Source organism: Lissotriton vulgaris, chromosome 4_1 (assembly GCF_964263255.1).
Source record: "Lissotriton vulgaris chromosome 4_1, aLisVul1.2, whole genome shotgun sequence".
NCBI classification, from domain to species: Eukaryota; Metazoa; Chordata; class Amphibia; order Caudata; family Salamandridae; genus Lissotriton; species Lissotriton vulgaris.
Genome location: NC_141691.1, coordinates 748677211 through 748704933, shown reverse-complemented (window position 1 = coordinate 748704933; position 27723 = coordinate 748677211). Strand labels below are relative to the sequence as shown.

At 46.8% G+C, this 27723-nt stretch overlaps 1 protein-coding gene across 4 annotated transcripts in view; it reads left to right on the top strand.

The window, feature by feature from the left end:
• EXOC2 (exocyst complex component 2) overlaps window positions 1–27723 on the top strand; it is a 1143674-nt gene that overhangs the window by 1046023 nt on the left and 69928 nt on the right. For all 4 annotated transcript variants that reach the window (XM_086965054.1, XM_086965056.1, XM_086965057.1 and 1 more), the window contains 2 exons: window positions 7187–7242; window positions 27055–27177. In XM_086965054.1, the coding sequence (XP_086821180.1) occupies window positions 7187–7242; window positions 27055–27177 (179 nt within the window). The remainder of the gene's footprint in view (window positions 1–7186; window positions 7243–27054; window positions 27178–27723) is intronic.

The following is a 27723-nucleotide window of genomic DNA, read 5'->3' as shown; positions in this document are numbered from 1 at the left end:
CTAATTAAACTACAAGCTACTGTGGGCCAAGCTGTACTAAAACCCTGTTTCAAACCACTGCAACAGATACTGGTGGTCGCCTTTAAATGTGGGAACTGCTATACAATCTATGCACAGTGTGTAATCTGCAGCTCATATGCCTCGAACGGAAAATGCTGCTTACCAGTATGCATCTGCTCTTGGCATGTAGAGCTGCAGAGTTACACACGCCCACCAGCCTCCCTGGCTACCTTTATCTGTTACAGTATTATCTTAATTAGATACAAATCACATGGACATCCTTACTTTTCTTGCAAAACTCCATCACTTCCCTAATGGCGAAAAGCAATCTGGGGATGGAGCAGATGCCCATGCGCAGTATGATGCAAAGGAGGAGTCACCTATCCTGTGACTTCCAAAGACTTTCTACAACAAAAACATACTGCAAACATCCGGGCTCAACACTAGGTGGCCATCTATGCACAGTGTGTAACTCTGCAGCTCTACATGCCAAGAACAGATGCATACTGGTAAGTAGCATTTTCCTTATGCATTACTAGCTTTTTGTCCTATTATTAGGTACTACTTGGTACATAACGAGGTGTTCCTTATTATAGGGTAATTGATCTTAGTAACCTTTAATGATGATATGGTTTAGTATTTTGGAAGTTTCTTTGTTTTTTATGTTCAACCTCCAACTTCCTCCAGTGTAATAAAGTTCAATGTAAACATATGTCATCTATTCTTCCTCACTCAATGAGTTTCCTGTACTCAAGTTTGATGCAACTTTTGAGATTAAAGATATGAGAACCCACAGTATCTGCAAAGGAAATTTATAAATAAGTGTAATGCTTCATGCTCACATAAGTGAGGTTATATCATCCGCAGCAGTTCTTTTATCAAAGCTGTGGTTTATAGCGCTGCCCGTAGATCCAACATTCTTGGATGAATTCCTTGAATAACATTTGACTTGTCAGCCAGGGGAGACTTCAAATGTGGTTGGATAGGTCTGATTCAAGACCTGCATCATTGCACTCCCTCGAGAACATGCTCCTTGACTTCAACCAATTAAATAGTGGCTCAGAGCTCATAGGTGGTTAACTCTGAGTTTTATGAACACTCACAATATTGACATCTTGATCGTGCTGGTGCATCCACATATAGTAAAACCATTCTTTTACTGCCATCAACCTGTCAAACCTGATATAAAGTCCATTACCTACAATTGCAATGACACCCAACCCTCCCTTTCAGACACTTCAGTGTCAGAAGAGTTTAAGACAACCTACAGCACTGTCAAAACCAAACAGACCCTGGAAACTTGATGTGCCATCCCCTATCATAATATATTCTCTGCCAAAGAAATCCAAGCACTAGCAACAACCAAACTGGCATTCAAAACAACTAAAAAGTAGTTCAGTGAGAACCCACTGTTCGATTGTATAGCAGTGGCCTAAGTCTCAGAACGAAGAGGATGCAACCTGCCTCCAGACTAGCTACAGGGGAGATGCAATCCTTTGTGTGAAAGCCTTTTCATCTATAAATGTGGCTGCTCCTCAATCCGCCGTCCAATCCTGCCAGATACGGCCCATCCGGGCATACCTAAGCTATCTATTCTATGTGGTAGTTTAGGAGGAATACACAAAGACCAACCACTCCCAGTCATGTGAAGCAGAGACAGGCTGCAAGCACTAAATGGCTAAGGCAGGAAAATACCTTTTTTCTAAAAGTGGCATTTTCAAAATTGTAATTGAAAATCCGCCTTTGCCATGAAAAAATATTTTTCATCGCAATCCCAAAGACACCAAACAACAACTGTTTACCTTTTCCCATTTAGAAGTTGCAACTTATTAAATGTAATTTGGTAACTCCAATGGTAAACTTTGGGAGAAGTAGGCCTTGCAGCAGTGAAAAATGAATTTAAGATTTTTCCACTATCAAGACATATAAAACTTAAAAGCACATGTCCAACCTTTAAATACATTGTATTGTGCCCTGAGGGCTGTTTAGAGCATACCCGAGGGGTGACTTATTTGTATTAAAAAGTAAGGTTTGGGCCTGGCAACAGGTTTATTTTGCCAGGTCGAAGTGGCAGTTTAAAACTGCACACACAGGCTGCAATGGCAGGCCTGGGCTATGATTAAAGGGCTTCCTAAGTGGGTAGCACAATACGTGCTGTAGTAGCATTTAACTTACAGGCCATGGGTACATGTAATACTCCTTTACTAGGGACCTAGAGGTAAATAAAATATGCCATTTGGGGATAACCCTATGTTGCCATGTATTAAAAAGTGAGCACATGCACCTTAGCCCTGGTTAGCAGTGGTGAAGTGCAGAGTCCTAAGGCCAGCAAAAATGGAGAAGGAAAACAAGCAATTTCGGGAAGACTACCCAAAGGCTGACAGGTCTAACATCAGGCTTGGTAAGATTTCCACAGAATCATCAAATTAAGAAACATTGACATGATTGAATAATTAAAGTTTAGTCTACACTCATCCAAATCGGGAGACCAGCCTTTTAGCACAGTTAATTAGATAACGAAACATAAGCTTTGTTGTACACTTAAGATTGTATGTGAGACGGGAAATGATTGTGTGTTGGTTTCAGGATGAACGGATGCCTTCCTAACAACCCATGATTGATAGGTGGCGGTGACACAGCCAAGTTTTATAGAGGCTGCTAGTCCGGAGATCTCATAGGTGTGGAAATGTTGTGTACTTGGAAGAAACGTGAGAGGTGCTCACCAGGGCCTCGCACATTTCTGTAGGAGGCACACAGAATCGTTCGATGCCACCTTAGTTGCTCAAAGAATTAGCAGAGAGTTATTTGGTATGATCTGGCATGTTTACTCCGCTGCAGCCAGACCAAAAACTCAGAAAACATTTCTGAGGGTGTATGGTTGTTGAAAAAAATGTTTAGAAATCTGTTAGTGGAGGGCATTTCTATAGACGATTCTTGTGTTCAAGATGGTCTGGGCAGGCACCAGGGGGAGAGGAAGGGACGAAATGGAAAGTATCCAAATTGGTAACAGAGTGAGCAAGGCAGACTTTTCATAAAGCATGTCTCCCAGAATTTCCCACCTTAGAGCTGTACTGGAGCAGGGTTCAAAATGTAGTGCTGTCATATTGCTTTCCATTCCTGTTTGCTGGCAGGTTCTCACAGGTGTTTTTTTGTTTTGTCTGTTCTTATTCAAACGTGCTGGACCACCGTGGCAGGCATAAACAGCTCAGCGTCTTTATATGCAACCAAAACCATTGTAAATTGTTTCCCTTTTATTTCATAGGTGTACGATTAGTTCTAAAAAGACTCAAGGAGAGTTTGTAGCTTTATCCATAAGATGTGAAGGCTCCAGAGAGCAACAGTTTGAATCTTGCCATTCTTATTTCAAAAAACTGATTTAATTACTGCTGAATAAATTCATTATTGCCTCACAGGTTTGTGCCTTTGAGACATTGCTTTGTGTACTGTGTGAAAGTTAGCAGAGGGGTCAAACTTTACAGACATGACATCTTCCATCACCACCTTTGTCAGCCAAATATTTGTTTTATGGTGAAAAAGAATATCGCGTTTGGTGTGGGACGGTAGCATGCCATTAGGCCAAGTGCACTTTTTTCCAGATGAAGTGATTAAATTCTCCTTCAGAGAATTTAAATTATGGGTTTTCATGAAAGAGGAGTTGACCAAGACAGTTAAGCCTGTGTTTTATTTTCGTTGTCCATAATGTGGGACTTGACTCAGTTTAATGGAACTGATTTTTTGAGTTCTTAATGTCACCGTTTTTTCTGATGAAATGCCAGTATCTTGAGTATCTTGAGGGTAGAGACATTTTTACACGAAAAAATTTGTTTAAGTGATTTTTGTTTGGAACTTGCTAAATTTTGGGTCTCTTTTACTTGAACTTTTTGTAAAAGAAGTGGTCAGGCCTTTGCGGGGGTATTTTGAAAACACTGGGAATTGTTAAGATATTGTGGCTATATAGATATTATACCATTGAGAATAATGCAACGCATTTGAAAGAGACATATACATTGTTAGTAGTGGATATTTCATTTTGCTGGAGCATTGTTTGGTAATATCCTAGCGCTTGGTGGGAACGCTTTATTATATATTCATTCCTGCTGGTCCGACTGGCAGTAAAGAACAGGTTGGTATGATTGGGGATTTTACATTTATTGTGCAAATGATTAATCTTGGTTGTTTTCTTTTAATAGTGAGCACACACCCTATTAAATCAGTAGCGGTACACACTCTCTCCTGCTCCTTGGGTATTTTATTTATATCAGTTTGCCTTTTCTAAAGCAGATCCACTACAGTTAGACTATCACATAATAACCACTGATACTCTGATTTAGCTGTATAGAAACAAGTCAAGAAATGGGCTGGAAGCGTAGAGGCAACCATTATATTATTTTTAGTACAGGTGTTGCGAGTATTTTTTATTCGTGGGAAACAGAGTAAATGAATGCTTTCCAACTTGACGAGTATGCATGAAGAAGCAAAAACTTCACTGAGTGCTGTGAACTGTTATTCACAGGAAACACATCCGTGTTATGTCTATTGGACATTTCCACGTAACAACTCCTCATGTCTCAACAGATTTCTTTAGAAGTGGCTTATCTTTGTGTGGGTGGGGACACTTTTTGTATCAAGAAAAACATGGTAATTTTTTGTAGCTATAAAAAGATTGAGGCTTCTTATATCAGTTACCGTCTTTGAACTGATGGCAGCAGTATTACCTGAAAGGTCATGTGGTTTTAGAAGGAAAAAAAAAATCTTATTTCAAAATACAGTCTAACTTGACTCATACTCATCCTTACGTTTCATTTAAACTAGAGAGGTATCTTTTCAAACACTTCCCTTTTATTCAGCAGGCTGATAAATATGCAGTAAAAGAAATCTAAGAAATCATTGACAGAGTACTACTTTGTGTATCTCCCACTTCCTCCAAACTTGCTGTCTGTAGTGTAAGGTTTCAAATTAGGAACATATTTTGTCCCACAAAAGCAGATGTTCTGCCACTCACAGTACAGTAGAGCCAATGGCTGAATTGGGCTCGCTGGTCCATTTTCACTTGCAGTACGCTGTCATTGGCAGAAGCAGAATTTGAATGACAAACAAATAGACCACTGACAGAAAAGGGCTGACTCAAAGCCACTCTATTGTTTATAACTTTTTTGATTACACATATTGGCCGGCAAATAAACCTGTTCGATTCTCTTATGAGGGCCTGCCAAGGATGATCACAGTGCAAATCATATACACCCTAGTTTGTTCAAGTGGATAACTAAAACCAACATGCTTGCCTGCTACAGTAATGTATGGGACTCGTATACCTACAGTCTTAAAAAAACTTACTAAAAATCCACCCTTCAAGGCTTAATGATATTAATATATGTTTTTTTATATTAAGCAAGTTCGGTCTAGTGCTTTTGTCATAGCTCTTCATAATAAACTGATCAACCTATGGCAACGTACATTTCCCACAACAAAACCATCAAGCATACAGGAATTAAATTGCAAAAATGTTCAAAATTAGAGTTAGCAAAACTGTATAGATCGTCATCTAAGGTTTGTCAAAGAGAATAACTTTTACCCACAGGATTTTCTAAAGTGTGTGTCCAACACCAAAACCTGTGTCTGCTGGAGTAATCTGTGGGCCTTATTTTAATATAAAACCTGTCTAGAGGCTTTAATATAATGTAATAACAATCCACTCTTAAATGAATACGTGCTTTAATATAAGCTTTTAACAATAAATGTCAGGCCTTCCCTCTATGTCATAACTTTTTAAATTAAGCAGACCAGGCCTATAGCTTTGATTATTTATTTGTCACCACCACCACCAACTCGTTACTACTGTAGTAAGCATACGCTTTCCACAGGACACAAATTGCATTACACGCACATATTTTCACTGAAAACACACAACCGCTGCCCAGCCAAACGCTCTACTCAGGGTAATCAACATGTGAGTTACTCCAAAGCCCCTCTCTCAGTTATAAGTCTTTAGAGATAATTTTCTGTTAATCATATAGAGGATGTGCTGTAAAAGCAGATAAACCACACTAACATGTAGGAAACAAACACAAATGCGCGTTCACACACACAGTCCACTAACAGTTTATTTCTGAGTTGTGCAATAAAGCCTGCAAGATGTAAACTAGTAACAATACATAGCATAACAAATCATATGAACTGGGTAACATCTCACCACCTCTGATTGTGATTAAATAATTGTTGGTAATATACTAATCAGTGCAAACAATTCTGAAAGTTTGTCTTATGTGTACTGCCAATAAGGTCCTTTTGAAAAACACTTGAAAATACTGTATTTATACTGTGGCCCTTTTCGCAAGTTGGAGGGCGCAGTATACCAGATTATCACCGGCCCACTTTTCCCTCACCCCGATATCCAGGGTGCAGGAACACTGGGCCGGATTTGACCAGTCAGAAAATCCAGTAGGTCAAATCACATGACGCTCAGACTTCATTGTGGCCTGACATCCTTGTACTGCTGGGATAGCACAGACTGCTTCTCCTGCCAGCCCACAGACTTTTCTGCCTTCTCATATTAGTCCCTCTCCCACTTGCTGTCAAGCATAGGCCTCCACCCTCCCATTTACCATTTGCTCTGAGCCGGTGGTAAATGGGAGCATTCATCTCCATGGAATTTGGAGTTCCATGCTGAATTTGACCAGGAGAAACTGGCTTTGTAGTAGCCTGATTTGGGTGCGGTAATACTGATTATCCCCACACTCAAATGTGTCCCGAAATGGTATATCTGGCCACATGGTACACCAGCACCTAAATCGACCTGTCTTGTAATCTGGGCCTATTTAGAGAAACATAGCATTCTAAGTACTACAAATACTCTTTTGTCACCTTTCATGACTTTCTGAATATGTAATGTAACAAGATAAGCTTCTTTATGGGAAGTCATAGCTGTTTAACTTCGAAGTAACAGAATACTTACACAGAAACTGTTGTTCACTATATCCTTTTGTTGTAAGGAAATTCACCTTTAGTTATTTGCATTTGTTTTTTGTAAAACGGAAATATTTAATTGTTGTAACTTTCTCTTGCTTAATTAATGTTAGTGTTTGACAGTGTGTTACAATATGCTGTTAGAGGTTTTCCCCAATATGCTGCTAGAGTTTTTCCCCAAAGTGTCTACCCACTTATCTTGTTTAAATTTTTCTCTCATCAGGTGTTCGAAATTATCTGAAGGAGGCATTGGTAAACATCATTGCAGTTCATGCAGAGGTGAGGTAACATTCAAATTAACTACAGATGCTGGTAAACCTCTTGTGTTTTTAAAGCTTGCAGCGCTTTAGTGTTATGTAGCTTCATGTATGTTCACTAACTGCTGACGCAGTTGCTGCCTTCTTGTAGTGGCAAAAGATCGACTGCTGCCTTTAGCTGAATGACTGGCTACAAAGGGCATCCTTTCACGTCTTGGCAACACTCAGTTGATCCCTTTTCAATTCCTGGTTTACTGTGAACTTTCCAAAATCCTTTGTAATACTTTCTGAAAAGATCCAGTTGATAGGGGCCTCTTGAACAAAGGACTTGTAAGAGAGTCCCCGCTTTCCCCCATATAGAAAGCATCAGACTGTGTATCTCTTTTGTGAGCTCTACTCACAAGCATCCTGGCAGTACTTGAGGCTTCTGGATCTGCAAGTGTTGTCGATTGACGTAGTCCGATCACTGGGATAAGTTGCTAAACAGTCAGTCCAAGCCATTCTTCTTCCACCACTTCTCTGAGCTGGTTAACCTTTTGTCTGTTTAGAATGTAGATCTCGGTCACAACATATTCCTGAGTTTAGTTTAGACTTGCGTTCTGATGACCACTCATATGTACTTTAAAAAATGGTTAGTGTTTCAAAGAAAACTGATATTGGTGCCTCTAAAAAAAAAAAAAAAAGCATACATGATATGTAACTTGTTATGTATACTTCTAAGGGGGTGTGGGCAAGATGGCTCTGCAGATAGTTGCTGCGCGGTGAGGCTCCATTCCAATCCCGACCCATCTAAACTTATCCTGGCGTTCCTTGCTTGAAAGGTCCCCCATCCACTGGCGAGGGACCCCCCCACCCTCCGGAAGATAAGAGACAGTGTGGGGGAAAAGGATGAGGATGTAGCCTGCAAGGCTTGGCCCGCGCTCATTTCTGCTACCGACTCCTGCTTCAGAGCGGCATTGTCTGAGCTGATGAGGCCCCATCTCGCCTGATACGACAGCAGCAATAAGAACAGAGCGGATTCTGCAGTGCTTCGCTCAGAGCCACCAGTGCGGTCCGGGGGTTAGTGAGTGGCCGAGTCTCGATTGCCGCTTCACAAAGGGAGCGGCTTCCTATAAGAAGACCGGCGGCCCCTCCTGAATTTTCACCGCTGACTTTGTGAGAGCCGACCTCAGAGAGCAGGGCCTTCGGTTTGCTCCACACGTCTGTGCGAGCAACGAGGTAAGGCTATTGGGGGCAGTGAGGGGTCCAGGATCAAGTAGCGCTGCAGCTTGGTCCCGCGCTTTGCGTAGGTTGCTGTGGTGAGAGCAGCTACTTTAGGTAAACATCAGTTGCTGATTTCCACTACACCCTGCCAGCTGCTGAGCAGTGGCAGCCTCAAGGAACCTACATAGTGATCCACGATGAGGGCCTGGAAACCTCTGATGAGGCCCTGAAGTCCTGAGTTACACTGGACGGCCTGGGAGTGGGGGGGTGCACAGCAGTCCCCCCCCCACCCCCCCCCCCCTCCCCTTCATAGGTAGCTCACTCTCTGAACAATATATAAGGGGGGGCAATCAGATGACCATTTTCTTCTGGTGTTGTGCTGCGGGAGTTGTACTCTGGCTGATATACCTTCCGGTGGCTTCCCAAGACTTGGGACCCCTATAGCCACCCTCTCTCCTGAAATCATTGAACTCCGTCACTTATAGGCACCTGGTTCGCCAACTGTTGCACTATTGGAAGGTGTGGTATTGGTAGTGCGGAGAAGCACGTACAACACCATCCTATCACCCAAGTAAGTGAGGGCCTCCTGCCGGAAAGACCTTAGCACCAGGGGGCTGGCCCATTGATTTGTGTTTCTTGGGCTCCGCAGGTTAGCAGCTGCTAGAGCATGGTCTGACCAAAAGCCCCAAATCCCCCCTATCCCCCACAAAACCGACCATAGAAATGTTGTCGGCCATTCCTGAAGTTGGATTGCAAGCTAGAAAAACATACAGGAATGTTTCATAAAGTCCTGTAACCTATACAGGACTGCAAAACTGCCATGGAGGTCCAACATGGGGCAATACAAGTCGAAACTGTGCTGCTGTGGGTGGACCATGCTAAACTCACAGAGCAGGTGGATGAAGCAGAATACTCCCTGACCTTAATTAGGCCCTCTTTGGCAGTCATGCAAGACCAACTGAAAACTTTGCGAACTGAGTTGCAGGACCTGAAAGGAAGGGTAGGAGTCTCAGAAGGGCGCTCACTGCCCAATAAAATAAATTTCATAGGCTTACCTGATGGGTCAGAGGATCCGAATGCTGAACGTTTCCTAGAAGATTGGCTGACGACAATGGTCATGGCCACCCAGGTCTCGAAGTTCTGTTCTGTCTAGAGGATGCATAGGATCCCTGTTACCCCCAAATTCCCCAGGGCCTTGCCACGTGTGATCATAGCATGCCTACTCAACTTCAGGGACAGTGATTTATTGCTCCAAATGTTCCGGGCAAAGGGCCCTTAGAGCTTCAACGGCAACACCATTGGGCATATCCGGACTACACAGCAGAGGTTCAGAGACATCACAACACCTTTGGGGTGTTCAAGGCACAGCTACGCACATTAGGATTATTATACACACTGCTATTTCCTGCAAAGCTCCGAGTTGTGTATGTCGTCACAACCCACTTTTTCTCATCCACCAAGGAGGCCTGGGTGTGGCTGTGCTGTAAGGGCGAACACAAACCACCGGACGCTTCTGGTGATTTCTTGTTGGGCTGGTCTGATAGGAGGCCCAAATGCCAACACAGAGCAAGATTCCGCCCTACTGAGGAACAATTACAAAAATGGGGTAACTCAATAGTAGTTTTGGACCTGGGTATCAAGTGGTACGGAAAACAATGGTCCTAAAACTTTTCTTCGGAAAAAATATAAATTTAACATATAGTTTTCATTTTAAGCAATTTAGGAGCATACATCATGTCAGAGGTTTTGATTACCGTGAGCTGAGTTAAAAATGTGTGACAAGCAATAATTTACAATGCAGCAATATAATTATTCATTCATATATTAAGCTGACAGTAGAACATTACTGTATTAGCGAAAACAGTGCTGAAGACAAGAAAAGGTTGCTCCAAAGGAACGTGAAAAAGAAGATGCTCTAGTCAAGAGGGTTGGATAAGGAAAAAGAAAAGGAAAAGGGTTCCCAAAGTGTTAAAAAAAGGGACAATTAAAACAATCCAATGTAGGACTGATTGAAAGATATCAGTCTAAATGGGCCTCGCCACAGTAGATCAAAAGTCCACAAATCTATTCAGCATATTTTACAATATTTTAGAGATGTATCATCACTTAGCATGGTGGTGTTGCGGGATTATTATTGTGGTCCAGGCCTCAATGGTGTGGGCGGCGATGTTTCGACCCGATTTAGGGCACAGAGGGGATATTTGGGCCTCAGCCTACGGGTCTTCCTCAGGACAGGGGCGGGCAACTAATTTGTGGTGTGTGGTTTCTGTGTTACACACCTGCAAAGTATTGCGGTGTGCTGGGGTCCTTGTACTGGTCCATGGTAAGGCTAGAGGCATAAGTCCTCATCCGAGTTATATGGGCAGTGTAAATAGATCGAATCTATTCCAAGGCATTCAATGCAGCAACGTAATGGTCTACTGCCAGTCTCCTCTTCTATGCGATCCACGTGGATCGCATACTACTGTGGAACAAGACACTAAAGAACGAGCGCGGGTGGTAGCGGAGGTCTCCACTCATAACACCAACAGATTCCAGATCCTGTCCCAGACACAATCCAGGAATCTGGGTTGGGGACCCACAGCTCAGGGAATTCCAGAGGGGACTCCCTGATCATGCTGATGGAGGATACCAGCTCTGTAATACTACCCTGATGGTAAGTGCTGAGAGATATTGAACTGAATGCTGGGGATGGATGGATAGGGATTTAGAAGTCCCCTGTCTGTTATCTCTTTGTACTAGGTGTGGGACTCTGTGGGTACAAGCTCTGCAGTTGGGCCCAGGAACGAATCACTGGTGTACTATCGCATTGAATCCACCTGTCTTGGACCTTTCCTCCAGAGACTTCCTGTAGGAGGCCGGCTTCGTATATGGTGCTCACTTATGTAAGTGTAGCACCCTACACTAATAAAGACCACACTTATGGTGATTTTAGTGGTCTTAGACAACCTTATAAATCCATCTAAATGGTAACTGTGGAGAGCAGCCTTCGGCCTTAGTCCAGAAGGAGTGTAAAGCAGCTTGTTTTATCAGCATTTAACCTAATGGTATTGTTTAAGTGAAAAAGAACTACACAGTGTAGTTAGAAAAAAATATGTACACACAATACTTTGTCAATAGAACACGTAAATAGCACAGAATACACATTGGTCTCCAAAGGGAGACCAAACCATATACTAAAATAGTGGAATTCAAACCACGACTCAAGTCAAGAGTGGACCCAGAAGATGTAGAAGAGTTGGGAAGCAAAGGAACCGCCCAAGGTGAGTAACTAGGAATCCCACTGAAGCCGTGTGCAGAGTGAGAACACAACTGCATACTCAATGGAAGTCTATGGGTAAGTCCAGGTTGCAATTTTAAAGAAGGGCGCTTCCCAGCGGACCCCGAAGAAACCCAGTGGAAGAAGGAAGTTTGGAGAGTCACCCCACCTGTGGATAACCCAGGAACCAGTATACCTACACCAGGGAATCCGGGTGCATAGGTGTCGAGAGACGTCTGAAACCGCCGTATACCACAATGGAGGGCTTCAGGAAAATTGTCGCTGAAGAAGACGAAGGAGCCCAGTGAAACCCAAAGACGGATTCGAGATGAGAAGAACGCAATATGAATGCCCACTAATGTTGGGGATGCAGGAGGGGTTGACGGTGCCCTTGAAGGTGCAGCTATGTAGACCAGATGACGCTGTAGAAGACCTGGAGCCATTCACGAGCTGCCCCTCGTCGGATGTCGACAGCCAAGGGGTCAGTGTCTGGGAGGGGCTCCAACAAGCCTTTGCAGCGGCAAACAAAATTGCCGATGACAAAGGTGCAGTGTCGTGACCAGCAAGTTCCAAGTGACTACCCACTTGCAGGTAAGTTGGAGCAGGCCCAATCAAGCAGGGGAGCCCACTGGAGCCAAAGAAGACCCTCAAGAGGACCCATGGGCCTGGAGGCACAGGAGTCACAAGAGGACCTCGAGCAGCTCACCAAGGAAGAAGGCCCACGGTGTTGAGGAGGTGATGAGTGCGAAGATCTTGGCTACAGGAGTTGCTTTAGGTTGGAGTTTCTTGGAGCCCCGATATCTCTGGAGAAAAGAGCCAACAAGCCTTCTCAGCGACAAGCAGACGTGGTGCAGAGGGGTTCTGTTCCAGCGGTTCCAACGAGGGATACTGGCCTCAAACCCAGTATGAAGCCAGTGCAGGCCTTGAGGGAGTTGCAGAACCACCACTTGTGTTCCTGAGCCTTTAGGAGTCCATGGGAGCCGAGGATCAGCAGATTGGTCAGCTGTGTTGCGGTGCCTGTAGATGTAGGGGAGTGACTCATTCACCCCAAGGGAGATTCCTTCCATTGTCTTGGATGTTCACAGGCCTGGTGAAGGACCTGTATGGAGCACGGGCACGGATCTTCCCCGTTGCAGTCTCGGTTCCCAAAGCGAAGTCCAGAGTGACCAGACGTTAGAAGTTGTAGTGGTATGTGATCTGAATCTTGTCCCCCAACGAATCTAGGGACCCACCCACAGGTAAGCCGTTAAGTAACCTTAGGAAAGAGTTGGGACGATTCAAGCATCCCTCCCAGAGGAGGGGCTGAGCAATGGGGAGAATACTCCCATGTCCTTTGTCCAGTTACGCACCAGCGCGTTTCCTTGAACTGGGTTGAATTGGAGTATGCAAGGGTTCCAAATGTGCCCGTCAAGCAGTCTCAGTGGTGCTGGCAAGCACCCCCACTCTGCCCCAATACACTAAACCAGAGGTCTTCAAACTTTTTGATGCCAGGACCCCCTTGTAAAACCTTTTTAGGTGTAAGGACCCCCTTCCGACAAAAGATTTTAGAAACTGGTACTCCTCATCATCAACAACTATCTACAACCATAAATGTGCCCGTTAGACCTCATCACATCCATCCATCCATCCATCCATCCATCATTCATCCATCATTCATCCACCCACACTTCCACACATCCATCCATCCTTCACCCATCCACCATACATCCATCATCCATCCATCCTTTCATCCTTCCATCCATGCATCCATCCTTTACCTATCCACCCATCCATCCATCCACCCATTATTCATCCACCCGCCTTTTCACACATCCATCCATCCATGCAACCTTTTATCCATCCATACATCCATCCACCCTTTCATCCTTCTATCCACCCGTCCATCCATCCACCCTCCTTTTCACACATCCATCCATCGTTCATTCATGCAACCTTTTATACAGCCTTCATCCATGCAACCTTTTATACATCCTTCATCCATCCACCCTTTTATCCATCCTTCATCCATCCACCCTTTCATCCTTTCATCCATCCATCATTCATCCACCCTTTCATCCCTCCATCCTCCATCCACCTTTTCACACATCCATCCATCCTTCATCCATCCATCCTTTCATCTTTACATCCATCTACTCATCTTTACATCCATCCACTCATCATTCATCCATCCACTCATCATTCATCCATCCACTCATCATTCATCCATCCACTCATCATTCATCCACCCACCTTTTCACACATCCATCCTTTCATCCATCCATCCTTCCTTCATCCTTCCTTCCATCCATACATCCATCTACCCACCCTTTCATCCTTCAATCCTTACATACATTCATCCTTCATCCATCCACCCTTTCATACATCCATCCACCCACCATTCATCCCCCACCTTTTCACACATCCATCCATGCAACCTTTTATCCATCCATCCTTCATCCATCCACCCTTTCATCCATCCATTCATCCTCCACCCACCCACCTTTTCACACATCTATCCATATACACATCTATCCATATATATATATATATATATATATATATATATATATATATATATATATATATATATATATATATATACATACACACACATGTACACACACACACACACGTATGCATGTGAACAACCCGAATGACAGAGTGCGGGCAGCTGTTGTGCGTGTTTATTTAACACTTTTTTATGCACAAATGCATCTTCCTGTCTAAAGCTACAAACATCATCAAATGCCAGTTTTGAATTCCGAACACAATTGCTGAAATTTCGCATAATTGTGCAAAGGAAGTTAAGCAGACTTTGAACACCCCCAGTTATAATGCGGAGAGGTTTGCAAAAGGACCACACATGTTTCACTCACCCCTTTTGCAGGTAATGTCATGCAACAGACAATCCAAAGGATGATTGAAAGGTTTTCTCCATGTCTGTTTGTTTTAAACGAGTGTTGTCATTCTCACACAGAAATCATGCGGGCGGGGGGGGGGGGAGGGCAAAAAATCACGAACAGCGGAGTGCTGGCAGGGGGAGGGTGGTGCGAAATCCATCCAAGGACAGCAGAATGCGGGCAGGGGTGTGCGAAAATGCACAGACAACGGAGTGCGGGGGGGGGGGGGGCAGGAGAGGTGGCAGAAAGCAGGCGAGACCAGCAGCCACCATTCCACTGGCACACTAAGATACCTACAGGTTAAACTAGCGCTATATAAAACGTTACAAATTAAAATAAACTCCACAGCGAAGTCCATTGAACTCAAAGGGCTACAGCCTCCTCCCCCAGCCCCCCCAGCTCGTGAATGTGAGCCCTGCTGAAACAGACTTAGGGACATATACAAAGGCAAACCAGAGTACTTCACAGGTCTTCCAAAGACCTTTACTTGTTAATGAGGCTTTAATGTTTTTCACACCTTGGTGTGAATAAGGCCTCCGCCGTGAGCACCCTCAATCAGCCCGACGCCAGGAACTGCAGAATCGGCGACCCCCTTCCCAGGACTCCACGACCCCCCTGGGGGTCGCGCCCCACAGATTGAAGACCTCTGCACTAAACCCTGTCTGGGAAGTGGTCACACCTCCCTGTGACAGGATATCTATTGTTCTGCCTTCCCCTACTCGAGCTTGGCTCAGCAGCAAGAGGGCAGGAATGTGTCTCTAGTCGGCAGCAGCCCTAGGTGCTGCCCATTTCTGGAAGACTTGTACCGGGAGCACCGAGGTTTAGATACCAAACATGACAGGGTTTGTTACAGCCACTTTAGATATGGTCTAGAAAAAATGGTTAGGCGTTCTGCCCACCTCACCCTCCCGTACCTGATCAGGAGACATCCAAGGATGAAAAAGTAGAAACAAATGGTACTGAAGGGATCAATCCACTTTTAATTTTCGAACAAGAAACAATTAATTATCTTGTGATTAACGAATTATGCACAGGATGAGTATATATTAATTCATATACACATATATGAGCGGACAGCCAGAGAGGCACAACAAATAAAAGTCTATATACAACACATCACATGTACATTATATACAAATATACAAAACATTTACAATATCAAAAAACACTTTTCTGTACCCTCAAGACAAGAAATATATAAACATATATATACACACCAATTTACATATGTATCTCCTCTTAAATTGGAGTGGAGTATACAACAAAATGGTAGTCCCAAAAGAAAAGCACCAGTGGGTTAACACTAGGCATGAGCGGATTTTGCGGATTGGCAATCCGCGAATTTGCGGATTGCGAAAATCCGCGAATCCGCGCAGATTTTTTTTTTTTATGTTCGCACGGGTTTCTGCAAGTTCGCGAGGGTTTTGTACAATTTCGCAAATTGCGAAATTGTACAAAACGCATGCGAACTTGCAGAAACCCGTGCGAACACAATGTGCTACCCAGTAGGGTATGTGCCTCTTGTGTGAATGAAAGGTCAGAGAAAGATCAGTTCAGCAGATGAAGAGAAAGAAGCTCCTGGTCACAGGAACAGCACGGGTATTGCGCTCGTGAAAGTCAAGGATGCAAAGCCTATCCAGCATCACAGCTGATTTTCCACGGTAGATTTGGGAAGAAGGCACACCTGTCCAGCCTCGACGACGCTCACGATTGTTTTTGGGCTAATGAATGAGTCACTGAATTTGAGCATCAACTAGTTCGAGCGACCATGTGTGTGTTACTATGCAATCGCCCCGAAGGGCGCAGGGGTCCCTTGAGTGAGCTGCAGACCTGTGCCCAGCCATGCAACTATTTTACAATGGCGCCAGCAAGCTGCCAGCGCCGTTGTAAAATAGTTACAAAGTTAGCTTGCACAGGAAGCACTTAGATAAAATAAAGCAGCACCTGCTTCGTTTTATCTAGTGGTTCCTGTGCAAGCTAACTTTGTAACTATTTTACAACGGCGCTGGCAGCTTGCTGGCGCCATTGTAAAATAGTTGCATGAGTGGGGGTTCAACTTTTGAACCCGTTACGTTCGCGGATTTTTTTTGCGGATTTTGCGGGAAATCCGCAAAATTCGCGGATTGCGGATTTCCCAAAAATCCGCAAAATCCGCGAGCGTAACGGATTTCCCGCTCACACCTAGTTAACACATCAACCCAGTCTACATTTGTGTTGGTGCACCTAGGAAAAAATCAAATCTTTCTTGAATTTTTAACAGGGGGCTCCGTTCAAAGCAAGAGGTGTCGACGCAGTCGCGGTCGCGTTTCAGCCAGATGATATAGGCTTCATCAGGACATGGGTACTCTAATCTTCACGGCCCTGACAAAACCTAGGGCAGGTATCGCCGGCCAACCCACACAACCACCCAAGAGGGTGGGGTAGGAACCACCGTCTCGGCTCTAGTCTCGAGAACTCTTATATCTTCACTGTGTCCGCCCAGATAGAGATGAAATATATCAGAAGTGGCTCAAGTCTCACGGTCTTCCTTAAGTATCCAAAACGGAACGGCGACTCGTTATTACAGTGTTCCCTGCAGCGTCTCTCCAGTCAATCCACCAGAAAGTTTAGAGATGGTCATCGCGTAATGATGCATGCCCACTATATATGTTGTAATGTCTGATGCACTTACAACCTGGGAGAATGGACTCCGTGGGTTGTAGGAGTGCCCCGCTCATGCAGGGGCACCCTCACATTTAGAACCCAGCACCCTGCCTTCGGGATTGAAAGGTTTGTACCTTTTTAAGTGCAGTGACCTCAGATATAACAAAACTTATATCTGTCATAAGTGCTGCTAGCACCAGCTTACACAATCCACAATTACAGGCCTGTAGTCACCATTTGAGTGGTCTTGCATGGGTGGCATAATACATGCTCCTATGGGAGACCCCTGGTATACCTATGCCCTGGGTACCTCAGTACCATATATTAGGAACTTATAAGGGTACACCAGTAGCCAATCTGGAGTGTACCTAAGTACTCATCATGTCCAAGTTAGGGAGGAAGCATAGAGACGGGGGTCCTGATTAGCAGGATCTCAGTCAGACTAGTCAGTAAAACACACTGACACTCCCTCCACCCCAAACGTAAAGAGATGAAACTAACATTGCCCAGTTGAGTCTTCATTTTCTAAGTTAAAATATCTGGAGAGTCCATCTGGTTTGGCTTGGTTACTCCGAGGCCTATGTTCCACTGAATAGTCTATCCCCTGTAGGGAAATGGACCACCTCAACAGTTTGGGGTTTTCACCCTTCATTTGTTTAAGCCATAAGAAGGGTTTATGGTCTGTCTGAACAAGGAGGTGAGTACCAAACCGGTATGGCCTCAACTTTTTCAGGGCCCAGACCAAAGCAAAGGTCTTCCTCTCTATAGCTGACCAACATTTCTCCCTGTAGGTCAGCCTTCTACTTATAAAAGCTACTGGTTGGCCCTGGGCCTCAGCATTTAGTTGTGACAACACAGCTTCTAACTCTATTTTAGATGCATCTGTCTGGACAATGAAGGTTTTGGACTAGTCAGTACTTAACAGAATTGGAACAGCGCACATGGCCTGCTTCAGGTTATCAAATGCCTTTTGACAGCTAACTGCCCACTGAACTTTCTTTGGCTTTTTCTTGGAGGTGGGATCCTTAAGAGGAGTCAAAATGGACCCATATCACTTAACAAATCTCCTGTAGTACCCAGTCAGGCCCAAGAAAGGTCTGACCTGAGTGGGTAGTGGGACCAACCCAGTCCATGATGGTTTGGATTTTGCTCTCCACTGGCTGAACTTGGCCTCCACATACCCGGGGACCCCATTATACGGGAGCCCGATAGAGCTGCAGCCCATTGAAGGTGCCGGTCAACATACAGCGACCGCAAACAACTAAAGAGGATATTCATTGAAGTCCGTTACACTGGTGGCCACAGGTATGCCAGAAGGCGGCCACCACGAGGTTTGAGTGCTGGATATAAACAGCAGTGTGTGGCAAAGAACCCCCAGCCCTGAAGAAGTTGCCGACCAAGTAAGACAGGCAATGAAATATGTTGGCTTCCCATAGGTTAAAACGAAGCTCAACTAGAGAGTATATGTTTTAATAGGAGTAGATACCCAGCAACGACTAAAAGCATCACTTAGCTAATGGCATCTAACTCATTTTTAGCAAGGTAGAGCACTGAATAGCGGTTCTCTTACCCCTGGGGGGGGGGCGTGGGGGGGGGGGGGGGCGGGGGGTTTGGGTGAATATAGTTGTAAGCAGTTACGATCTCATTTGTTTTTTAGACCCACTTACACTTTCTCACATCATTTCTGTTTAAGGTTGGAAGGAGCCAATGATGATAAGAGGAACACACTGACGAGTACCAGTCAGCAGTTCCCTGGTGGTTGCTCCCATGAGGTTCCTTCTTTCCGCACACACATTTTTTCTAGGACACTAAGTATAGTGCGTGGGAAGTAGCAACACAGACACACAACAGTTTTTAGCAAGACACAAATGAGGTACACACTGTCTAGGATAGTAACATGGGTGGTAGATTAAGTATATCTACACACAGTAATTGACAGGTGATGTTATAGTGAGCACCTCTGATAATCAGGACCAGCTTTTGTTGTTGAGAATACGTTGAGTGGAGGGTAACCTGGGTCCTTTGTGTTCCCTCTATGCCCCTAATTGTGAGGACCCCATTATACAGCCTTACTCTGCCCTATCTGGCACTTGGTGGCCTTGGTAGTGAGGCCTGCTTTCTGCAGGGTCTCCAGAACATTCTTGAGGTGGACCAGGTGATCCTCCTAGGTGGAGCTAAAGACAGCAATATCATCTGAATATGCTGCACTATAGGTTCCAGACCTATTAGGACTTTATTCACCAACCTCTGAAATGTGGCAGGTGCATTTTTCGGACCGAAGGACATCACAATAAATTGATAATGCCCACTGATTGAATGAATGAGCAACTTATAAAGCACCAACAATTGCCCAAAGGCATCAAGGTGCTAAGCCGTTCCACTGCCAGGGCGGTGGGAGCATTAACCCTCTATGAGAACAGTTACATGGCAAAAAGCTAGTTCTTTAAAGAATTACGAAAAGAAAGGTGTGACTCAAGACAGGAGATCTACATATGGAGAGTGTTCCAGAGCTTGGAGGCGGCTGCTGCAAAGGCTCATCCTCCCCGGAATAATCTTACTGAGGATCCTTAAAACCCAGAAGCAAGATGAGACAGTCCTATTAAACCTCAAGATCAGAAGACAGTTTATTGTTAACTAGGACACCAAGATTATTTGCCGAAGCAGCTGGACGGGGGCATAGTCCAAGCATTTCTGGGGATGTATGTCGTTACTACGCATGCTTTTACAACGCATGCCTTTACCACGCAGGTTTTACAACGCAAGTCGTTACAACGACTTGCGTTGGGGGGCGCTGGATAGTGAATAGTTTAATATACTATTCCAATTCCAGTCCCCGTGGATTGTAGGGAAGGTTTTGGATAGTAAATTAAACTATTCCCTTTCCTACAGCGCCCCCCAGAGCAAGTCGTTGTAACGAATTGCGTTGTAAAAGTTGTGTGGTAAAGGTACTGCGTGGTAAAAGTTGCGTTGTAAACGCTGTTCCCCCATTTCTGGCCACCATGAATTGGATATTGGATATTGGATAGGTATTGGATAGGTATTTATAGAGCGCGAACGTTCGCTCCGAAGGGAGCATCTTGGCGCTGCATATGAATGGGTTCATATAGATTGTTAGCTACCAAAGACTAGAACCTTAGTTTTGTCCCCATTAAGTTGAAGGTATCTGAAATAGACACGCTAGTGATAGATTCCTTACCTTAGAATATCCCCAGGCGTCAGACTGGATCCTGAAAGGTTTTCGTCAGCAGTACCCCTGCGCGTCAGTAGGTGGCGTTGTGCGGCTCCGCATCGGTCGCTGGCGTCGTATGCACCGAGATGACATCACGGAGACTACTTAGGTGCCACCCCTGAGCGCTGACGTCAGTTCTTTATTTTTCCGCGCCAGCAAGTGCAGATCCGGGTGGAGCACGTACCCTAGTCACTTTTTGACTAACTTTTTGAGACTTTTGTCTCTTCTTCTTTTGATTCTTTGACTCCTGGTGCCAGGTAGGGATGCCTGGGTTTAAATCCTGCAGGGCCTGTCACCGTACGAAGTCGGTGGCCGACCCCCATGGCGTCTGTCTCTACTGTCTGGAGTGCAACCATGACACCCAATCATGTGCCAACTGTCTGTCCATGGCTCCGAAGGCTTTGCGGGAGCAGTCCAGAAAGCTGCTGGAGGCCAGGCAGTCGTCACCACGCTGTTCGAGGTCCAGGGGTCGCTCGAGGGACCAACTGCGGAGCCATCATCATCGCTCCTCGGGGTCAAAGTCTTCACCTTCTGAATCGGGTAAGAGAAGTCACAAGAAAAAGTCGAAGAAGTGTTTTCGCTCACCGGTGTCCCCCCGTCGGTCTCCGGACGCGGACGAGGGGGCCAGGGGTCCTTCCTCTGCGGCTCCATTGGAGCCTGGGAGTCCCGCGGAGTTTCTTGCCACCATGGACCGCCTTTTCAGGCCTAGGGCTCCTGCCGGCTTACCTTCGGGCCCGCGTTCCCTATTGAGGGCCCTTGTTTGCCACCGGCGTCTGCGCTGCTGGCGGCTCTGGCCCCGGCGCTGCAAGGTCCTCTGCCGGTGACTCCGGCCCCAGCGCCACAGGGTCCTCTGCCAGCGGCTCCGGCACCCACTTGGGCTCCGTTCCCGGTGCCGTCATGGGTTCCGTTCGTCCCACCTCCGTCCTTGCCCAAGTTTACAGGCAATTTTTGGGACACTAATTGGGACGTGGAGCCGGATCGACGCCAACCGGCGCTGTGCCCGGCGCCCCCACCCGCCTTTTTGACAAATCCTCCGACTCCGGAGAGCCTGGTCATTCAGGCCTCCACTTCCCAAAGTGCGTTCCCTACCGCCCCGCCGGATAAGGAATCGAAAAAGCTGGAGCAGTTTGGCAAGAAGTTATTTTCCTCATGCAGTTTGGGGCTGCAGTCAGTCAACACCGCTGGGCCGATACTCTCATGGTGTGTGGGACACAGTGGCGCAGACACTGCCCCAGTGCCCTGAAGAGTTTTGGGCTATACTTTCCCAAGCTGTTGCAGAGGGGAAGTATGCAGCGAAGTTCGCCATTCGGTGTGGGCTGGACACCACGTATTCTTTAGGGAGAGCAATCGCCACAATAGGGGCCCTCAGTCGCCATGACTGGCTGCGGTCCGCTGGGTTTTTGGGGGAAGTCCAGAGTTCCCTCATGGACATGCCTTTTGATGGTACTCGCCTGTTTGGCAATAAGCGGACAGTTCTCTGGAGCGTTTCAAGCACTCTCGGGCTACAGTCAAGTCCTTGGGTCTCTCCACCACGCGCCCGGCCACGTCTACCTTTCGTTCCTTTCGTGGCCACGGAAGGGGCACTCCTGCCCGCTTGTTCTGCCAGAAGCCTGCACAGAACCAAACTCAGCGTGGCCATGGGCTTGGAGGCTGCCTTGGCGGCACAGGGGACCAGCATGCGGGTCTGTCCAGCTCCGCTCCCGCAGCATCCGCCTCAAAGCCTTCCTAGTCCGAGCTTTGGGGTGCATCTCACGCCAGTGGGCGGCAGGATTCAACACCACCTCCCCCACTGGCGTTCTGTCACTTCGGACAGGTGGGTGCTGCAAATCGTCCGAAGGGGCTACTCCCCTTCAAGTCTGCCCCCCCAGCCATGCCACCTCAGTTCCACCACATGTCGGGGATCACTTTGCGCTTCTCCAACAGGAAGTTATGGCCCTCTTGGCCAAGGGGGTAATCAAGCGCGTTCCTGGGCCAGAAGTAGGGCATGGTTGTTATCCCCACTACTTTCTGGTCCCCAAGAAGGAGAAAGGGGTCCTGCGCCCCATCTTGGACCTCAGGAGCGTCAATCGCTTCCTCCGGAAGGAGAAGTTCAAGATGTTGACTCTGGCTCAGGTCTTCGCTGCCCTCGACCCTGGAGACTGGATGGTAGCGTTGGACTTGCAGGACGCATATTTTCACATCCCCGTCCTGCCAGCCCACCGGCGTTACCTGCGGTTCACTGTAGGCCAGGAGCATTTTCAGTTTACCGTGCACCCCTTCGGCCTTACCAGCACCCCTCGCGTGTTCTCAGCTCATCTGTGCAGGTCAGGGGTGTCTGTCTTCCCCTATCTCGACGACTGGTTGTTGAAGGCGGGCTCGCCCCAAACACTCGTCACCCACTTCCAGACTACGGCCGACCTCCTGCATTTGCTTTGCTGGGGTTCTCCATCCACGTGCCGAAGACGCACCGGCGTCCCTTTCAGAAGCTCCCCTTCATCGGAGCGGTTCTGGATTCGACGCAGTTTCGGGTTTATCCTCACGAGCAGCGAGTCTGGGATATTCAGGCTATGATTCTGATCTTTCGGCCTCTAGCCCTGGTTTCAGTCAGGATGACTCTCCGGCTCCTGGGCCTGATGGCCTCCTGCATCCTGCTAGTGCAGCATGCCAGATGGCATATGCGGGCTCTGCAGTGGGACCTGAAGTTGGGTGGGAACAGCATCAGGGCAACCTGCCCGTTTATGTCCAGATCTCGGAGGGCACTGCACGACAATTGCAGTGGTGGCTCAAGAATCGCAGTTGGGTAAATGGCAGATCCCTCTCCCTTCCCCAACCGGAGCAGCCAGTGATGACGGATGCATTTCTCTTGGGATGAAGCGGAGATCAGAGGCCTCTGGTCTCCGGTGGAGTCCCGGCTCCATAGCAACCTTTTGGAGCTTCGGGCGATCCGACTTGCACTGAAGGCACTCCTTCCCTCTGACCGGGGAAGTGTAGTGCTGGTGTTCACGGACAACACCACCCCCATGTAGTATTGCAACAAACAAGGCGCGGTGGGGTAGTGGACCCTCTGCACCACTGCACATGGCTGGAACACCAAGGCATTACCTTGGTGGTTCAACACCTGGCAGGTTCTCTGAACGCCAGGGCGGATGAGCTCAGCTGCCCATGCTTGATGGATCACGAGTGGCGTCTGCACCTGGACGTGGCTCATGGTCTCTTTCTGCAATGGGTAGAGCCTTGGATAGATCTATTCGCCACTGAAGAGAACGTGCAATGTCATCAGTTCTGCGTGTTGGAAATCCAAGGTGGCACTCGCTCGCAACGCTTTTCGTCGCAAGTGGGGTTGCGGTCTGTTGTACGCCTTTCCGCCTATACCACTTCTGCCCAGAGTGCTGAAGAAGATTCGGTGCGACTGGGCCCAGGTCATCCTTGTGGCTCCCGATTGGGCACAAAGATACTGGTATCCTGAGCTACTCAGTATGGCGATCGATCCCCCGATATGACTGCCTCTTCGTGAGGATCTTCTGTCGCAGCAGCAGGGGACAGTCCTCCACTCGAACCTGTCCAGCCTCCACCTCCATGTGTGGAGATTGAGCGGCGACAGTTGACAGCTTTCGATCTTCCTCCTGAAGTCTGTGATTTCATTCTGACAGCCAGGCGTCCCTCCACTAAGACGGTTTACGCCTGCAGCTGGAACAAATTTGTGGCAGGGTGCACAGCGAAGGCTGTGGATCCCCTTTCTGAGGTCCTTCTGTTCCTTCTATCTTTGGCACCGCAGGGCTCTGCTCTGGCCACTATCAAAGGTTATCTTTCGGCCAGGTCCGCTTTTCTACTGCTTCCGGATCAGCCTTCTGTTCTAAGGTCCCTGGTTGTTAACCTTTTCCTCAAAGGCATTACACACACGTTTCCTCCAGTGCCTTTCATAATGCCTCAATGGGACTTAAATCTTGTCCTGACCTATCTGATGTGCGCTCCCTTTGAGCCCCTTCATAACTGTCCTTTACGTCTTCTCACTCTAAAGACGGCTTTCCTGGTAGCTATCACCTCTGCCAGAAGAGTGAGTGAGCTCCAGGCTCTTTCTTCTAATCCTCCTTTCCTTTCTGTTCATCCGGACAAGGTGGTTTTAAGGACCCATCCGTCATTCTTGCCAAAGGTTATCACACCCTTCCATATCTGGCAGACCATCACTTTGCCCACCTTCTTTCTGCCTTCGCATCCTTCAAAAGAGGAAGAGAGGCTCAACCGTCTGGACCCAAAATGTGTGCTCTCATTCTATCTGAAGCCACACAACAGCTCCGGGTGGATGACCATCTCTTTGTTGGCTACGTGGGCGCCAAAAAAGGCCGGGCAGTGCACAAACAAGCCATCTCTCTGTGGGTTGTTCTGTGCATCAAAGGATGTTACTCGTTGGCCAAGAAGGAGCCTCTGGTGGGGCTGTATGCCCATTCTACCAGGGTAACGGCAGCCACTACTGCTTTGGGTCGCGGCGTTCCCTTGCATAACATTTGTCAGGCAGCTAAGTGGGCCTCGCTGCACACGTTTACCAAGTATTATTGCCTTGACAGTCAAGTCCGGAGAGACAGTGTAGCCAGGACGGGTGGCCCCCGCCCCCTGGGACCAGGTGTGAACCCGTAATGTGTGACCCCCCCCTCTTGTCTCCACAGGCGTCCGAGGTCCCGACATGGCACCGAGTTGAAGAGACCTATAGCTGCGATGAGGAGGATTTAGAACACGGACCCTTTAACTGGCCAGGTATGCTCAACGAGGAGGTGGAGCCAACTCTCGCCATAAAGGACGCCCATCCCCAAGACCAGGTGTGTCTTTACACCGGAGGAGCGGTCAGAGAGGATTCGAGTGGCGGAGAGGCGTGGAGCAGAGGTGATTCGTGGAGCAGAGGTGATTCGTGGAGCAGAGGAGATTCGAGGAGCAGAGTCGTGTTGTGGAGCGGAGGAGGAAAGGCGGGTTGCCGACAGGAAGACGGAGGAGAGTACGGAGAGGAGAGTCGACGGACGGAGACGCAGGCGGATCAAGTCGAGGGAAAAGTAACAGCGGAGGACGGAGCGGGAGCCTACGCTGGAGGTATCCGGGACACGAGAGCAGCTTCGGGACAAGGTGCAACCGCGGGAGCGAATCCTACCTCGAGAGAGGAGCCGACGCCTGGAAGCAGACGCCTGGGGTTTCTAAGACGACCAGCGGGACCTTCAGAGCCAGGAGGCCAACGGATCCACGCATCGCCCAGCCACTCCCCCGGAGGGGCGTGGCTAACAGAGGTGCGTGAACGAGTAGCGGGGTGGGTGTGTAACAAGAGAAGGGGACCCCCTGACCCTTACCTTAAACCCCTCCTACACGTCCCTCACTGTCCCGCTATATAACTGTGCACTGTGTGGTCCCTCACCCCCTGCCCTGATACAGATTACTGAGTAGACCCCTGTACTGATACACCCTCTGTTTTTGGTTATCCCCTTCGGTGGAGACTGGGCCAAGACGGAGACCAACGGGAGCGGAAGAAGGGGCCCGAACAGAAGGCGAGAGAAGGGAGTGATCAGCAAGAGTAGGCGAGAAAGAAGCAGGTCACCTCGACGGCTTACCTCCAGAACAACGTGTACCGATAGACTGTATAGTTCAATAAAGCCCAGTTTAAACCCTACTAAGACTCGCCTACTACCTATACCCGTCCAGCCGATTACAGACAGCTTCTTTGGTCGTTCCGTTCTCCGTGACTTTCTGGTGTAATCTTGTTCGCAGACCCACCACCTGTGTTGGTATTGCTGGGGTATCTTTTCTAAGGTTACTTGTGTAACAATATATCTGTAAGAGACATTAGTTAGTAATAGATTCCTTACTGCCCCACCCATCCTCCCCGTTCTGCGAACTGATTTCTAGGGTTAAGGTCATCCCTTTCAGGGCCCCAGTTTCATGGCACCAGTGGTCAGTTTTTTGCATGGCTCTGCGTTCCTGGCGCGGAAAGTCTTGTACAGAACTGACATATCGTTACACAAGTAGTAACTTGTGCATCAGACAGTACGAGTGCTTTTCATTGTAAAGGAATGCATGTTAAAGGCATGCTTAGGCTGGGACGCTCCATTGCTGGGGCAGCTATGCGCTATACAAATCTGAAAACATAACATAACTTGGTAGTACAATGCGTTATAAACGTTGAAGCATTATAATACCCACGGGTATGAAGGTATTTGTGATGAAGTCGGATATTCCACTGCAAGTGTGGGCATATTGAGCTGTGATGCTTCTCTTAACACATTGAAAGTTACATGATCGGTTTTTGGCCAATAACCGTTATTTTGGAAAGTTTTTGGGATGGTGTTGGATTGTTTACATTCATTTGCTATGTGAAACTTTTATAGATACTAGTCCAAACAATATTGCCTGTTCAGTTTGGTCCATTGGTATAATTTCATATCTGTGGGGAGTGATTGGTTGAAAGTTTGTTTCTTCTCAGTTAAATTTTGTCTGGAAATTATCATGCTTCAAATATAAATTCAAAACTAAACGAATGCCTTTAACACATTCATAACCTGTACAGAGGTCATGTGATTTAACGTGTAGTAGTAAATTGCTTGCATTTGATTACAAATAGCCCCCTTTTTTTGTTTAGAGACATTAACTCGGTTATATGACAAATTGCAGGTATTCACCATTTCTAAGGAGCTGGTTCCCCGTGTGCTTTCACGAATTGTAGAAGCAGTTGCTGAAGAGATAAGTCGCCTGATGCAGTGTGTTTCATCCTTTAGCAGAAATGGAGCATTACAGGTATTTATTTGTGTTTTAATGTGTTAAGAATCAATTATTCTAAAGAAATGTTCTAATTCTAATAAGCCCGGTATACATTTTTCTTGTGCCTTGTAGGCATTTGTAAGTCTATAAAAGATAGAAATTAACAAGCTTTTTACTTTAAATCATATATCCCTTACTAAGGCATAATGCCAGAGTGTGCTAAAGCAGAAATCTAAATTTAGGGAGTGGGAGTTATAATAAAAATCAAAATGCAAAAAACATATAAAGCGGGTAGTATGGTAACGAATAGTTGGGATGTGAGGGTCCAATGAGCCATTTTTCCTGAACATCAGGATATGTATTAGGTAATGGCCAGTAGGAAACCAACATGACTTTTGGCCTTCTCAGACACCATACACAACAGAGTCACACCAGTGGCGCACCAAAACCTGAAAAGTGCATGGAGGGGTGCCCTTGCACTCTTCGGCCCCAGGCAGGAGCTCTCAGGCCCACCCATGCACAGTGCGGGGGGGTGAGGGGGACTTGATCTCGGAGGCTATTGTTACGCCAATGAGTCACACC